The sequence below is a fragment of the Athene cunicularia genome, assembly GCF_003259725.1.
Source record: "Athene cunicularia isolate RWA chromosome Z unlocalized genomic scaffold, athCun1 chrZ_part3, whole genome shotgun sequence".
In the NCBI taxonomy this organism is placed as follows: domain Eukaryota; kingdom Metazoa; phylum Chordata; class Aves; order Strigiformes; family Strigidae; genus Athene; species Athene cunicularia.
The window spans coordinates 1203368-1218810 of record NW_020799144.1 but is presented as its reverse complement, the minus strand read 5'-3'; the positions used below and the strand labels follow the sequence as shown (position 1 = coordinate 1218810).

The 15443-nt window shown below is 43.2% G+C and overlaps 1 protein-coding gene across 1 annotated transcript in view; it reads right to left on the bottom strand.

The window, feature by feature from the left end:
• Positions 1-15443, bottom strand: part of BDP1 (B double prime 1, subunit of RNA polymerase III transcription initiation factor IIIB) — a 59888-nt gene that overhangs the window by 41803 nt on the left and 2642 nt on the right. The window contains exons 2-9 of the mRNA XM_026866485.1: positions 13362-13402; positions 11662-12214; positions 10921-11024; positions 9850-9909; positions 9335-9481; positions 8332-8465; positions 6673-6767; positions 6023-6077 (exon numbers count right to left, since the gene is read on the bottom strand). Of these exons, the coding sequence (XP_026722286.1) occupies positions 6023-6077; positions 6673-6767; positions 8332-8465; positions 9335-9481; positions 9850-9909; positions 10921-11024; positions 11662-12214; positions 13362-13402 (1189 nt within the window). The remainder of the gene's footprint in view (positions 1-6022; positions 6078-6672; positions 6768-8331; positions 8466-9334; positions 9482-9849; positions 9910-10920; positions 11025-11661; positions 12215-13361; positions 13403-15443) is intronic.

Here is a 15443-nt window from a genome sequence, read left to right as displayed (position 1 = left end):
GGGGGTGGGCCGGTACCTGTTTGCCGTTTGGGCTTTTGTTAGGGGTATCCCTCTGTGGGTGAGTCAGGGGAAGGGATCCTCTCGGCTTTGGAGCGGCTCAGCCCTCCCTGGAGCCTGCAAGCCAGCACGATTGTGGCACTATGCCTTCTGAATGTCTGCCTGGTTTAGGTTTTGGCCATATGGTGTTTCTCTGACAACAGCAGTGCCCGGAAACCTGCCCCAAGGTCAGATAATAGTGAGTGGCAAGGGTGTGGGAAAAGATGGGCAAAGGCCTGAGTCGGTGGGCACCCCCAATGCTCTGGAATTTCACTCCTGAGCAAATGCAGAGCCCTGAGAAGCTGATGGAGTGCTTAGAAAGGGTGTGTTACCAAACTGGCAAAACCCAGGAGACACAAATCCTTGCAATGTGTTGGGGACTTGCCCATGCGTACGTGTCCTCTTTAATACCACCCGCTGCCCTCAAAGGGAAGAAAAGGCCACACAAACAATATCTGAACCGGGGGCACAGGCAGAGCCAGTCTCAGTCGCCTCCACCAGCACACAGACTGAGCCAGAGAGCCAGGCAGTGCCAGTGTCAGTCGCCCCGATACAGAAAACAAAATCTCCCAGAAAGTCTGTTGGCAGAGTGAGGGATGGGGATGAGCCAGGCCCATCAGGGGAACAGGAGGAAGGACCAGAGGTGATTGTCCGATCTCTCTCCCTGACTGAGCTGCGAGATATGCGGAGATTTCAGCCGCTTGAGAGGTGAGCAGATTTGCACCTGGCTGCTCCGATGCTGGGACAATGGAGCCAGTGCTTTTGAAATGGAGGGGAGAGAGGCCAGGCAGCTGGGATCTTTGGCCAAGGATGCTGGCACTGATAGGGAAATAGGGAAACAGGCTCAAACCCTCAGCCTTTGGAAGCGACTCCTGCTCAGTGTAAGGGAGAGGCACCCCTACAAGGATGATATCCTATGTCAGCTGGGCAAATGGACCAGCACTGAGAAAGGCATCCAGAACCGCAGGGAACTGGCCGTGTTTGAGATGATCTATGGTGATCTGAATGATGAGCAGTCACCCATGGACCTGGATCAGGCCCCTTGCACACACCTGACGTGGCGAAAGTTCCTGCAGAGCGCACCAGAAGCACACTCAGAAGCATTGGCAATAGTGTCCTGGTGGACAGACACCCACACTCTAACAGTGGATGGAGTGATTGGCTGCGGTGGGCGGAGGAAGCAAGCAGCCGATTCAATGTGAATGATAGAGCAAGCTTCAACTTTATTGATAGAAATCACACATTATATAAGCAGTCTACAATACACTACTTGCAACTCTATTGGATACATTTAAGAAAACTGCATTATAATATCTCAGCCATTGGGTACATTCAAAAGATCACATTATAATACACTAGCCCCTTGTGGCATCTCTGGTATGCATAAACATCTTCCTAGCTGTAAACCTGCTTCTCTCCCAGGGCTGCTTCTCTTCACCCCCCAAGGTCGTAGTGCGCCAACTTATCTCTGTGTCCTCACAACATTCCTCACTAGCACAACTGAGCCTTGTTTACATAACTGTACCCTGGGTTCTTTCCTTTGTTTACCTCAGGTGGCTGTGACCGACTTCTGCAGGGAGCTATGGCCTTGCTCTCTGCAAGCCGTTCTCCAACAATTGGCAAGCTCCGGCAATATGAGGGAAATCTCCCTTCATCTCAACATTCCCGGGTTTCAGCTGTGGAGGAACTGTCTCAGAGGATCCAGAAAATGGAAGAGGACATGTCCTACGTTCCACCTGCACAGGCTAATGTCTCAGCCATTAGAAGTAAACGTTTCCCCACCCAAGAAAAAGGCAGCACAAGGTACACACCACAAGGCACCCTGTGGTTTTTCCTCCGTGACCATGGAGAGAACATGAGGAGGTGGGATGGAGAGCCCACTGCCACCCTAGCTGCACGAGTAGAGCAGCTGAAAGGAAAGACCATCACAAAAGGGGAGTCCTCCAAGAAGAGCGCAGCTCCAGTGTCCAGTCAGAAATACCCCAGATAGAATGGTGAACGTTACGTCTGACCCTCTTGAGGGGACCAGTAAATCATTCTTTCAAGGAGTGATGATGAGCAGGATTAGAGGGGCCCTGCCTCCAGCCAGGTGGAGGAAAGGGATAATGGGATTTACTGGACAGTGTGGATCCGATGGCCTGGCACGTCAGACCCACAAGAGTATAAGGCTTTGGTGGATACGGGCACACAGTGCACCCTGATGCCATCGAGCTACAGTGGGGTTGAATCCATCTGCATCTCCGGAGTGACAGGGGGATCCCAACAGCTGACCCTACTGGAAGCTGAAGTGAGCCTGACTGGGAAGGACTGGCATAAGCACCCCACTGTGACTGGCCCAGATGCCCCGTGCATCCTGGGCACAGACTGTCTCAGGAGAGGGGACTTCAAAGACCTAAAAGGGTACCGCTGGGCTTTTGGTGTAGCTGCCCTGGAGGAGGTTGAACAGTTGTCCACCTTACCCGGCCTCTCAGAGGATCCCTCAGTGGTGGGGCGGCTTAAGGTTGAGGAGCAGCGAGTGCCGATTGCTACCAGGACGGTGCACCAGCGGCAGCCGAACCAACCGAGATTCTCTGGTCCCCATCCATCAGCTGATCCATCAACTAAAAAGCCAGAAGGTGATCAGCAAAACTCACTCACCCTTCAAAAGCCCTGTATGGCCAGTGAGAAAGCCTAATGGTGAATGGAAGCTAACTGTGGACTACTGTGGCCTGAATGAAGTGACGCCAGCAATGAGTGCTACAGTGCCGGACATGCTAGAGCTCCAGTATGAACTGGAGTCGAAGGCAGCCAAGTGGTACGCAACGATTGACATTGCTAACGCGTTTTTCTCCATTCCGATAGCGCCAGAGTGCAGGCCACAGTTTGCGTTCACTTGGAGAGGCATCCAGGACACCTGGAATCGATTGCCCCAGGGGTGGAACCACAGCTCCACCATTTGCCATGGACTGGTCCATACTGCACTGGAGAGAGGTGGGGCTCCAGAACACCTGCACTACATTGATGACATCATTGTATGGGGGGACTCAGCCAAGGAAGTTTTTGAGAAAGGGAAGAAGATAATTGAAATCCTCCTGAAGGCTGGCTTTGCCATTAAGTAAAAGAAAGTTAAGGGGCCTGCAAGGGAAATTCAATTCCTAGGAATAAAATGGCAAGATGGGCGTCGCCACATCCCAATGGAGGTGATAAACAAGATCACAGCCATGGCCCCACCAACCTCTAAAAAGGACACTCAGTCTTTCCTGGGCGCTGTGGGGTTCTGGAGGATGCACATTCCGAACTACAGCCTGATTGTGAGCCCTCTCTACCATGTAACCTGTAAGAAGAACGATTTTGATTGGGGCCCTGAGCAGCAACAATCCTTTGAACGGATTAAACAAGAGATTGCCCAAGCAGTAGCCCTCGGGCCAGTCCGGGGAGGGCAGGAGGTTAAGAACATGCTCTACACTGCAGCCAGGGAGAATGGCCCTACCTGGAGCCTCTGGCAGAGATCACCTGGGGAGACCCAAGGCCGACCTCTGGGCTTTTGAAGCCGGGGATACAAAGGCTCTGAAGCTAATTATACACCAACTGAGAAGGAGATACTGGCAGCGTACAAAGGAGTTCGAGCTGCCTCAGAAGTGTTCGGCACTGAAACACAGCTCCTCCTGGCACCCCAACTGCCAGTGCTGGGGTGGATGTTCAGAGGAAAAGCCTCCTCCATGCATCATGCAACCGATGCCATGTGGAGTAAATGGGTTTCATTGATAACACAACGGGCTCGAATAGGGAATCCCAGCCACCCAGGGATACTAGAGGTGATCATGAACTGTCCAGAGAGCAAAGATTCCGGGATGTCACCAGAACAGGAGGTGACACGTGCTAAGGAGGCCCCACCATATAACGAGCTGCCGGATGAGGAGAAGCGATATGCCCTGTTCACTGATGGGTCTTGTCACATTGTGGGAAAACATCAACAGTGTAAGGCTGCTGTGTGGAGTCCCACACGACGAGTCATTGAAGCTGTTGAGGGACAGGGGGAATCGAGCCAGTTCACAGAGGTGAAAGCCATTCAGCTTGCTTTGGACATTGCTGAGCGGGAAAAGTGGCCAAGGCTCTACCTCTACACCAACTCATGGGCAGTGGCGAATACCCTGTGGAAATGGCTGCAGCAATGGAAGCAGAACAACTGGCAACGTAAGGGTAAAACCGTCTGGGCTGCTGAAGTATGGCAGGACATTGCAGCCCGGGTGGAAAACCTCGTTGTGAAGGTGCGCCACGTGGATGCCCATGTACCCAAGAGTCGGGCCACTGATGAACATCGACACAACCAGCAGGCAGACCAAGCTGCTAAGATCAGAGTGGCTCAGGTGGACTTGGACTGGCAGCACAAAGGTGAACTGTTCATAGCTTGGTGGGCCCACGAGACCTCAGGCCACCAAGGTAGAAATGCAACATACAGGTGGGCTCGAGATCGAGGGGTGGACCTCACCATTGACACCATTGCAGAGATCATTCACAGGTGTGAGACGTGTGCTGCAATCAAACATGCCAAGTAGGTGAAGGCCCAGCGAAATGGAGAGCGATGGCTGAAATATAGATATGGAGAGGCCTGGCAGATCGACTACATCACACTGCCACGGACCCGCCACAGGAAGCGCCATGTGCTCACAATGGTGGAAGTAACCACTGGGTGGGTGGAAGCTTACCCAGTGCCCCATGCCACCGCCCGGAACACCATCCTGGGCCTTGAAACGCAAGTCTTGTGGCGACACGGCACCCCAGAGAGAATTGAGTCAGACAACGGGACCCACTTCCAAAACAACCTCGTAAATGCCTGGGCAGAAGAACATGGCATCGAGTGGGTCTACCATATCCCCTACCACGCACCAGCCTCTGGGAAGATCGAGCGCTACAATGGACTGTTAAAAACCACACTGAAAGCACTGGGAGGTGGGACCTTCAAAGACTGGGACACACATCTAGCAAAGGCCACCTGGCTAGTCAACACAAGAGGATCTGCCAGTTGAGCTGGCCCGGCTCAGTCGAATCCTCCACGTGCTGTAGATGGGGATAAAGTCCCTGTGGTGCTCATGAGGAATATATTGGGAAAAATGGTCTGGTTTAGTCCTGCGCCAGGCAAAGGTAAAGGCAAACCCATCCATGGGATTGCTTTTGCCCAGGGACCTGGGTTCACCTGGTGGGTGATGCAGGACAATGGAGAGGTCCGATGTGTACCACAGGGGGACTTGATTCTGGGTGAGAACATGCCATAAATTATGCTGTGCCTTTGTAGATTATTACTTTGTTATTGTTAACCGCTAAATGGCAGCTGGACATGACGCAGATGGTATAGAATAAAGGGGTGGATTATGTCCTGGTTCAGCCAGGATAGAGTAAAGTTTTCCCCAGCAGAGAGAGACGGGGAAGGGATCTCCAGCCAGGTTATTCATACCATGCTGACGTCAGGTCCAGGGGCGGAACCTTTTCCTTGTTCTTTGGCAGGTTCGGGAAGGAATTTTGCTTTCCATAGACCAGCTAGCGGTATTTCTCTGTATATCGTTTGTCTTGTTCACTGTTATTGCTGTTTATTGTTGTTACCATTGATACTGTTGTTGTTCAGATTGTTCTATCACTCTGTTGTATTAAATTTCTTGTTATTTTAGCCGGGGTCTGTGTCTAACTTCCAGCCCGACCGGCGCGGGTGCGGGAGGGGCAACGGCAACGTGCTCTCTCATCCCAGCAAGGATTAAAACTTGCACATGCATATACACAGGAAAGATTACATTAATCTTGTTTATGATACATACAGGAAAGCCAGAAATTAAACCTAAATATCTTTACTGTGAACCACGACTGTTATAAAAACCTATGATTCCCCAGCTTCTTAACTCAACTATGAGCAAACACTTTTTCTTATAATTAATTCAAGCAAGTCAAAGCACAAATTAGCATTAAAAAAGACTACCATTTAATGACTCATAGGATGGTATACATTTACTTTACTTACTGAAAGCTTTGTCTATCCGCCATCCATTAGCTTTTTCCTCACGCTTGAACTTGTTCTAAAAGCAAAGATATTTATCTTTTTCAGCAAGCAAGAAATGCAACAATAGATTGTTCAAAATTGCAGATCAAGATAAGCATTCTTCAATGTAACAAAATTTTCTACCAACTAAAGCTGTTAAAACTTACAAGCACAGTCACAGAACAGAAGTTTGTAATTAATTTTTAAATATAAAATCTATCCTCAGTATATATCAACAGTCATCATTTTTTATTATTTTCAACATCTTTGTCCTTACTTCCAATCTAAGCAGGCTTTGAAATACAAAGGTTCTCCCAGCTGGATACCATAAAAGAGGCAACACAAAAGGCCCTCACCAAACATTCACTTATGCTTATCAGCATTCTTCAATTAAAATGGAAACAAACTGTGTCTAGGTATGTTAGATTTACTAGACATGTTGATCAGAATTCAACACAGCATATTAATGTTTCAGATACCCATTTCCAAGAGGTAGTAAGTTTTTAAAGAAGCACTGCTACAGAGCCAATTAGCTTCAAAATTATCAATGCTAATGAAAGAAGCATAGGAATAGCAAATGAGAAGAGTGAAAATAGATGTTTAATTGCTTTATTAAGTACTTTAATTTTTACCTTAATTTCTGCTCTGGCTCTATGAGGAAAGAGTCGTCCAATCAAGGAGAAGTCTGTTCCTACCATACTGATAGCATAAAAGAACATGTCTGTTTCTGGAGGAAAAAAAAAAAAAAAGAAGATACACACACTTAAGTACTTAGTTAACTTTCCTTCTTGCTGCCTAAACTGAAAAACACCTTTCAAACTTAATGCAATGAGATTGACAACTTAAAGGCTATATACTGTGGCTGCAAGTTCAGCTGAGCTGGAGTGTGTTTTATTTCACCTAAGTAACTGTAATGACATTTGCTGAATATTAATAGAAATAATTGTCTAATCTATTACAGAACTGAAGAATGTGAAATACATTTTGTAAACCTAGTAAATCAAAAGCTAGCCAATTCCAAATTGTAAATGTTTTTTATGAACACAGCCACAAACAGAAAACAGCATTTTTACACATGCTTTCTTCGATCTCCATTATTACTGGTTAAGAGGAAAAGAGTGCATTCCAAGAGCAGTGCAGTTGTCATGGTTTAAATGAAGCTAACAACCAAACACCATGCAGTCACTCTCACACGCCCCTGTCTGGGAGGTGGGGCCGTTAGATTGGAGGGGTGAAGGGAGACTTGTAGGTTGAAATAAAAACAGTTTCATAACTGAAATAAAACAATACTAGAAGGTACAAAGGGGTAATGCACAATGCAATTGCTTACCACCTCTGGCCCAATATCCAGCCCACTCCTGGCTAGCAATTGTGAAATACCAAGACCCCAGTTGCAATCCCAGAAGGGAGATAGAACCCCCTTCTTCCTGGCTGACCCTCCTCTACATACTGAGCATGATGTTACATCATATGGAATATTCCATTGGACAGTTTGGGTCCAGTGCTCTGGCCGTGCTTCCCCCCAGCTCCTTGTACACCTGAGCATGGGCAGGACATGGGGAGTTGGAGTCCATGATCTCTCAGCAACAGCTGAAAACATCAGTGTGTTATCAGCATTCTTCTCCTACCAAATCCCATACTGAATCCAAAACACAGCATCGCTCTAGCTACTAAGAAAAATTAACTCTATCCCAGCCAAAACCAGGACAACAGTGAATTCTGAAGTTACTGGTTTTTTATCTACAGTTGTAGAAAAACAGTTCCAAATGTAAAAAGTCTTGCAGTGTTGTTGGCCTAGAGGTAATTCACAGCATGTATTAAAAAAAAAACCCACTACCCACTCATAAAAACACAGCTGTCCACGTGCACTGAAATCACCCGACGTAGATATGGCTTATACAATTTATTCATGCCAATGCTGGAAGAACCAAGTAAAGATGATGTTAAGAAGTGCTACCTGTTCCATATAGAGCTCAAATATCTTGACACTATAATCCAAAATTATGCTTCTGGTAAGGCAGACTAGCATTTCTACAGCATCTAAACTTCCTTGACAGAAAAAATTTACAGGTATCCTACGTATCATAAGGCACTGGATTTTTTTAAATATGCCAATTTTCACAGTAAACATCAGAGCTCTGCCTGTTGTAAAAGTCTGGAGGGTTGAGACTACATCACATATAAGTAGATTCATTTACTCCACTGGAAATAAAAATTGTTGAGTACAAAGCATACATGGAAAACTAAGAATTTTCTGCAGATTCAAAATCTGAAGTCAAAAACATACTCACCTTTATTTGACCATGGTTTTGTGTAAAAACTTTTTCTGAAGCTGGAATATGTAGTTGTAGAGCCACGCTCAAAGATGGGATCATTTTCTTCTACAACACATGTACCTTTTGTTCTTAGAACTTCTACAGTTAAACTGGAAAACCAAAGACACAAAGAGACTTATTTGAAAATATTGCTAACAAGACACATAGTAGATGTTTATAAGCTAGCTATTTTCCTGCCACAAATCAGAGTTTGTACTATGTAATCAGGCTTAATCGTTACATACGTTGATACGTATTTTAATGGGACAGTGCGGCAAGAAACCATTATCCTACTAAGCATGTGCAACTTGCTTTTTCCTTTTTATAAGATATAGAACAGACATAATTAAATATCCTTTAAAAAAACCTGTCTTTTTAACATTCAAGATTATTTTGCAAAACCACAAAAGCCCCTCCATACCCTTTCAGAATACTTTCAAATTCTTCTACCAGGACTGATCTATCCTTACACCTTGGCCTAAATCTCATGCTAATAATACATTCAGGAAACTCAATACTTTGATAATCTTATTCTAAAAAGCCATATTCTAAGCAAAGGTAATGAAAACACTGACAGCTAGATAAAGCAGCAACAAGCAGGATGCAAAGCTGGAGTAGATCATACTGACAACTGAGTAACAGTCAGCAGACACTGGTAACTGTGAGAAACAAGTTAACTAAATACAACACATTTGGAAGTTTGACAAATATTCAGTATTCATTCACTATAATAAAATATGACATATTCCCATCTATCTTCTTCCTCAGAAACATTTCTCGGAGAGTCTGCCACTACTGAGATGCAGGTAACTGCTGCTCATATTTTGACACATATTTGCACTGTTTCCCAAGTTAGGATAGCTCAACTCTCAACACAAATAAACTCACATTTGTCCCTGTCCAAAGTAACTGTTTCTATCCACAAACTAAGCAGCAATGTAGTATATATTGTCTGTGAGTCATGCACAGAATTTGCTACCTTTCTTCATCTAGAATAATTGAACCATCTTCTGCTACTTTGACACGAGGAACTAGAAGTGGACCATCCTGACTGTCCTCCCCATTCTCTGCTTCTTTCTCCTCATCTTCTTCCTCTTCATGATCAGGAATGCTTTTCTCTTCATGTCTACAATTTTAAGAGATCAAGCAAAAATATTACTTTTGTAAGTATTTTGAATTGCTGCTCCATATGCCAGACATTCAATGATTTAATGAACCACGCAGCAATGTAACCCACCAGCAAGTTAGTCAATACATAAACTCTGGAATCTGTTTTTTATTCTATTGTAAAATGACAAATCCAAATCCGTAATACTGGAAGCAAAATGTTCTTTAGCCACTCTCCCCTCCTAAATCATCATTTTTTATAAATAAGGGCTGTGATATTGGAACAGTAAAAACAGACCACCAGTTAGTATTACCACAGAAACATCTTTTTTTCCCCCAACATCAGAAAACCTTTTAACTGTTAGTACTTCCATCACCAAAACTTACTCTTTCATTTGACCCAGCGCAGAATTTTTTTCTGTTCTTTTTTCTTCTGCCAATGAAGACCTAGAATTTTACAAAAAGCTAGACATGAATGTTTGTACAGATACAGGTCTGCTTCACTCCACAAAACCTGCTTTTAGTGGACAAAGAAGCAAAGCTTGTTTGCATTTCTTTGTTACCACATCTAGATTTGAGTCTAAATGAACCACCACCACTTCTTAATGAATTTTACTTTGGGTTTTGTATAAACAAAGGACAAATGATTTATATGATTTAATGCAGTAATCTGTTGTATGAGTACAGGGAATTTGAGAGCGTTTGGTTCATTACTTGCTTAGGACTATTCAACTTAAAAGAAAAAATAACAAGGAAAGTGATAAATAGAACACATAAGCACACAAACATTAATAAGCAGTGATAACAGAAAACTCATTACTGAACAGAAGCACAGGACTTGGATAGCTGTACTTGTGTTCATGTGGTTTTTTTTTTTTTTGGTAGTTGCAGGAAAAGGCCCTGCTCTGTCTGCGGTAGTCTGTGCAGCCAGCTGCATAAGTGTTCCCTGCATCCATGCACCTCTGGGATGCTCACTCAGCCCTGCTATTGACAAAACCCGCAAAGGGAACAGTAGCAGCTATATCCATCAAGATGGAATGGGGAGACCTCGTGGGTCTTGCAGTGTATTTTGCACTTCAGCACCCAGGAAGGAGAAATGTTTAGCTTCCTGTGGTCCACTAGATTTGGCAGGCAGTTGTAACATCCCTAGCAGCCATAACTAAAAATGTAACAGTCACTAGGAAAAATAAATTTCTATTATTCTGCATTTGTACAGAGATAAATCAACACTAGGGAGAAGTTCGTGGTTTTATATTTCAACAAGTACACTGATCTCCATTCTCATTTTTGTATAAAGACTGAGCAGATGTGAAAACGTCTGGAAGCTTTCATTACCATTGCAACAATACCCCATCTGTGTTAATATTGCAGATTCAAGAACTCTGCTTTTCACAATTATTAAATTTGTAGAAAAAGAAAAATAATTTAAGATAAGGAGAGAGAAAGAAACATACTTACTTCATAGGATTGTTTTCTGGCAGATAGTATATCAAGTCTCTCATGGTCATTTTAGAACGATCTAGTGGAGAATGTCCTTCAATTATTGGAGGCCTGTGTTTCAACTGTTTCCATATGAAAAGAAAAAACAACCTTAAAGTCACCCTGAAAGTCCTTTAGATTACACAAATGAGTATTTGTTTACAAAGTACCCCATTGGGGCACTTGATCGTTTCCCTCCCCTGCCCCCAACAACTGAAATAAGTTTATCTTAAAAGTGTACCTTTGTCAGAGAGGACACCACAGACCCTTAAGTGACTTACCCTCTCGGAGAAATTCAATACTTGGCACAAGTGAAAAGTTATTAAAACTTACAGAATTCAGGCAATGATCAAATTGAAAGGGTATGAAAAACTCCAAATCCCAAGCTTCCTACAGCACACCTGTCCATTGTATTGCCAACTGTGAAACTTTCAAAAATGCAATACTGACTATAATGTAATATCATGCCAAAAAAGCTTGTGGGTCCAATCAAATGAAAGCATACACAATTTCACAAGAAATCTGTATTATGAGGGAACACAGTGCTTCTAATGTTTATAGAAAGACTAAACCCATACAGAGTTACATGACAATCACAGACTATTAGCAGTAAGCAGCTGATGATCATCAAAAAACACTACTACAGAGAGAAAATGTATGTCAGGTGATTCACACATCTTTGCTCTTCACAGATCAGCACCACTCAACAAGTAAGCCTACCATGCGCTCTTTCTTCAACTCTTCTTTAAGCATTTCCCTTAACTTCCGAGCTTTGAGGATCCTTTCACGGTCAGAACACACATGTTTCTCTTTCACAGGAGCCGGTTGCATAGGCAGCTTTTCCTCCTGCATTCGTGATCTTTCCTGTGTTGGTCTCTCCTTGAGTGGGGAGGGTACATTCTTCTGCAAAGTATCATCATTTTTTTGAGCAGCTACACCTACAGTTTGCTCTTTGTTCACCAATTTCTTTAGTGGGGAAAACTGTGGCACCTGTGGCACAGGTGTTTTCTTTTCAGGCAGCATGGGAGACTTTGAAGAGCTTTCAACATTAGTCTTTTCTGATGGAGAGGAATCCTTCCGAAATGAAGGACTGACATCAGGAGTCTGTGATGCTCGCCTCGGTGCTTTTGATGCAGAATGCTGAGCAGATGAAGGTCCAGCTCTGGGTTTAACAAGATTGGGCATGGTGGAGATTCGTTTTCTTCTCTGCACAGGCATCTCTGCAGGTTTACTAGCTTCTCCAGCGTCATTTGAGCTATCAGCCTTGTCATCACTGGAAAATTTTTAAAAGAGTATTCTGAAATACTTTACAGTGACAGATTTTTAACTCTTACTTTCAAGATATGTTTATCTGTCAATCAGTATAAACACAGTTCTACAAAAAATGCAGTTACATATGAAGCCAAACTAGACCAAACCTGTAGCTAGTATTTCCTCAAACTAATCAGCTGTAAGCTAGTATTTTATTTTCTAATATTAATATTAATATTACTGCTACAAGCTAGTTGACCAGTAACACTAAACTTACATGTTCCTTACCTCCCCTCCCCTTTTTTTAGAAGGCTCTCTACTTTCAGCTGAGAATACCAAACACCATAACTCACATAACAGAGGTGACATATTAACATTTTAAGAGAGCTATATGCAACAAGCAGTTTCATGACTTTGTCTTACAATCAGTCTAAACATTCCTCTTACACGTTTGCAACGTAAACTGTTAACCCCAAAACAACTTCTGCAGTCAAACTGGCTGCTGTGCTTCTACTGCTCATACTTAACAAATCAAAAGTAGCCTTTCAGAGGCAACAACTTTTAGCGTCCTTGGAAAGCATTCTTATTTAAGTATTTTCTCTACCCCTTACGCAGAAATAATTTTCAAAGTGCAAGCAAAATTACCAAACATGTGATCTTTCTAAATCTACACACTCCTCCTTTAGCTCCTTGGCTGCGGCTAACAGTAAGACTGCAGCACAAATTTAACTGAGTCATGAAGAGTTTTTTTAATTTTACATTGGAACTATGCCTTCTGTCTGTAGAGAAGGACAACCACACCCGTGGTTCACTTAGCCATCTTCAAAAACAGTCAGAAGCAAATGCCTTTGAAGGAATATAAGATGAGCAAAAAATACAGCAAAACTTTTCCAAATCCTCTCCAGCTACTGTCTGTGACTCAGGCAAATACAGAAACATCACCTGCAGCATTTAACAGCCTCTGTTAAATGGCTGAATCATTTTGTCCCACACTGCAAGTTCATATACATTTCTAGTACACAGAACATCCCTCAGCAAGGAGTTCAGGAGCCTTACTACATGATGCCTGTGTGTTTTGAATGAGGTCCTTCCTTGCACGTTCCATTCAACATCCTCTGTGTTTTGTACAACAAGACACAGTGGAAAGTAATTCTTTGTCTTCCCCGTACCTGTGCTTTGTAGAGTTTTTAATCAGCGCCACACCAGGTTTCTAAACAGTTAAATACAACTTAGCAGAAACTGTGTTTAAAAAAATAAATCTTACACTTCGAGAATTTTCACTTCCCTGATAATCAACAAAACCTACTCAGCATTTTGAAAACAAAACAAAGCAACTAACACTACAGATAGAGGTTTGAGGCAGCTATAAGGGAACGCCTTAGGTTGAAAGGATAAATATGCAAGATACTTTCACATTTGCCTTTACTTTTCTTGCAGACCACACAACAAACAGGCTGTGCTGTATGTCACCAATTCTACCAATTACAAAACAAATCAAACTGTGACTTCCCCCCAAATCCACTCTTCCTGAATCTTCAGAGACACCCAGGTGGCCAATCTTTAAAATGCATCATCTAGAGAGACAGCTCCCCAAGAAGCTAATGCTGCCGACTCTGCAATAAATTCCTAGGCCTACTCCCTCCCATCTCGTTGCTGTACACCTCCAAAAGCAACCAAAAAAATTTAAGAAGTTATTCAGTGGAATTTAGGGTGACAGAGGCAATAAGGGAGCACTCTCAATTGTGCCTTTTCTACTTGCTCCCAAAACTAAAAGTTCCCCCGAGAGTCTCAACTGAGCTATGAAATCTACCACAGCGCACCAGCAGTCCACATCTGTTCTTGTAAGTGCAACATACAAGTGCAATTTCCCAAACCTGTACCTTGGAAGAAGCTTGTTCCTAGCCACATCCCACACATTTCACTACACTGGTAAACTGAAGAGGTTTGTACACTGTATTCAATACAAACTCTTTCCATCACAGTGTTAAATTTCTTGTAACTGCTCCACTTTAAAACAGCAGGATGTGGTTTAGTGGATTCATACATTTGGATATTTTCCACATGTATTGAGGAAAATATTTTATAAGCTTGTTACTTATATAGCAAAAGTCTATTTTTCAAGCCACATGAATACTCTTCCTTTCAGAGAGGCATTGGTGTCTAGTTTTGAAACTTATAATTAGATTACACTGAAGCACCCATTAAATTACAAACACAAAAGTCTGTAATAAATCAGCAACAGTACCACATAATTAAAATAGCAACTTTATCTTCATTTAAGAAAGAACTATTGGGTAACAAAAGATTCAGTAACCTGATCTCTGTACCACACAAATTTTATAATTAAATTCTTAAAGAAAGACATCCTCACAGCACAATAATAAACAAGTTTAAGACACAAGTTGAATAAAAGGGTGGGTTTATTAAAGCACACAAGTTGAATAAAAGCATGGGTTTATTAAAGACACACCACACCAACTAGTCTGGTACCTGAATTTCTAGTCACAGGACAGAGAAGACTGTAAGAAGACATTTTAATATGCCATAAAGGACAAATTTCAACTAAAAGAACAAAAGCATTCATTTAAGAGGCAAAGCTAGCTAGTTAAAAGAAGTGAGAATGTTGTTCTGAAGAGTAATTATCAGACTGGGAAGTGTCCCGAAGAACTGGTCTGTACTGCTTTTGGCAGTGAGAGAGTTAATTTTCTTTGCAGTAGCTCATACAGTGCTATGTTTCAGATCGGTGACCAAACCAAGGCAGACAGCACACGCATGTTTCAGCTATTGCTGAGCAATGCTTACAATAGCATCAAGGCCTTTTTTCACGCTGCCCTGTCAGTGAGTAGGCTGGGAGTGCACAAGAAGCTGGGAGGGGATACAGTCAGAGCAGCCGACCCAACTGACCAAAGGGATATTCCCTATCACCTGGTGTCATGCTCAGCGGTAAAAGCTGGGGGAAGAATGGAGAAAGGAGGACATTCAGAGTGATGGCGTTTGAGTTTCCAAGTAATCACTACATGCATGAAGCCCTGCTTTCCTGTGGATGGGAAGTGAATGAATTCCCAGTTTTGCTTTGCTAGTGTGGATGGCTTTTGATTTACCTGTTAAACTGTCTTTATCTCAACCCACGAGTTTTCTTACTTTTGCCTGGATGGCTTTTGCTTTACCTGTTAAACTGTCTTTATCTCAACCCACGAGTTTGCTTACTTTTGCCCTTTCGATTCTCTGCCCATCCCACCGCGGATGGGGGG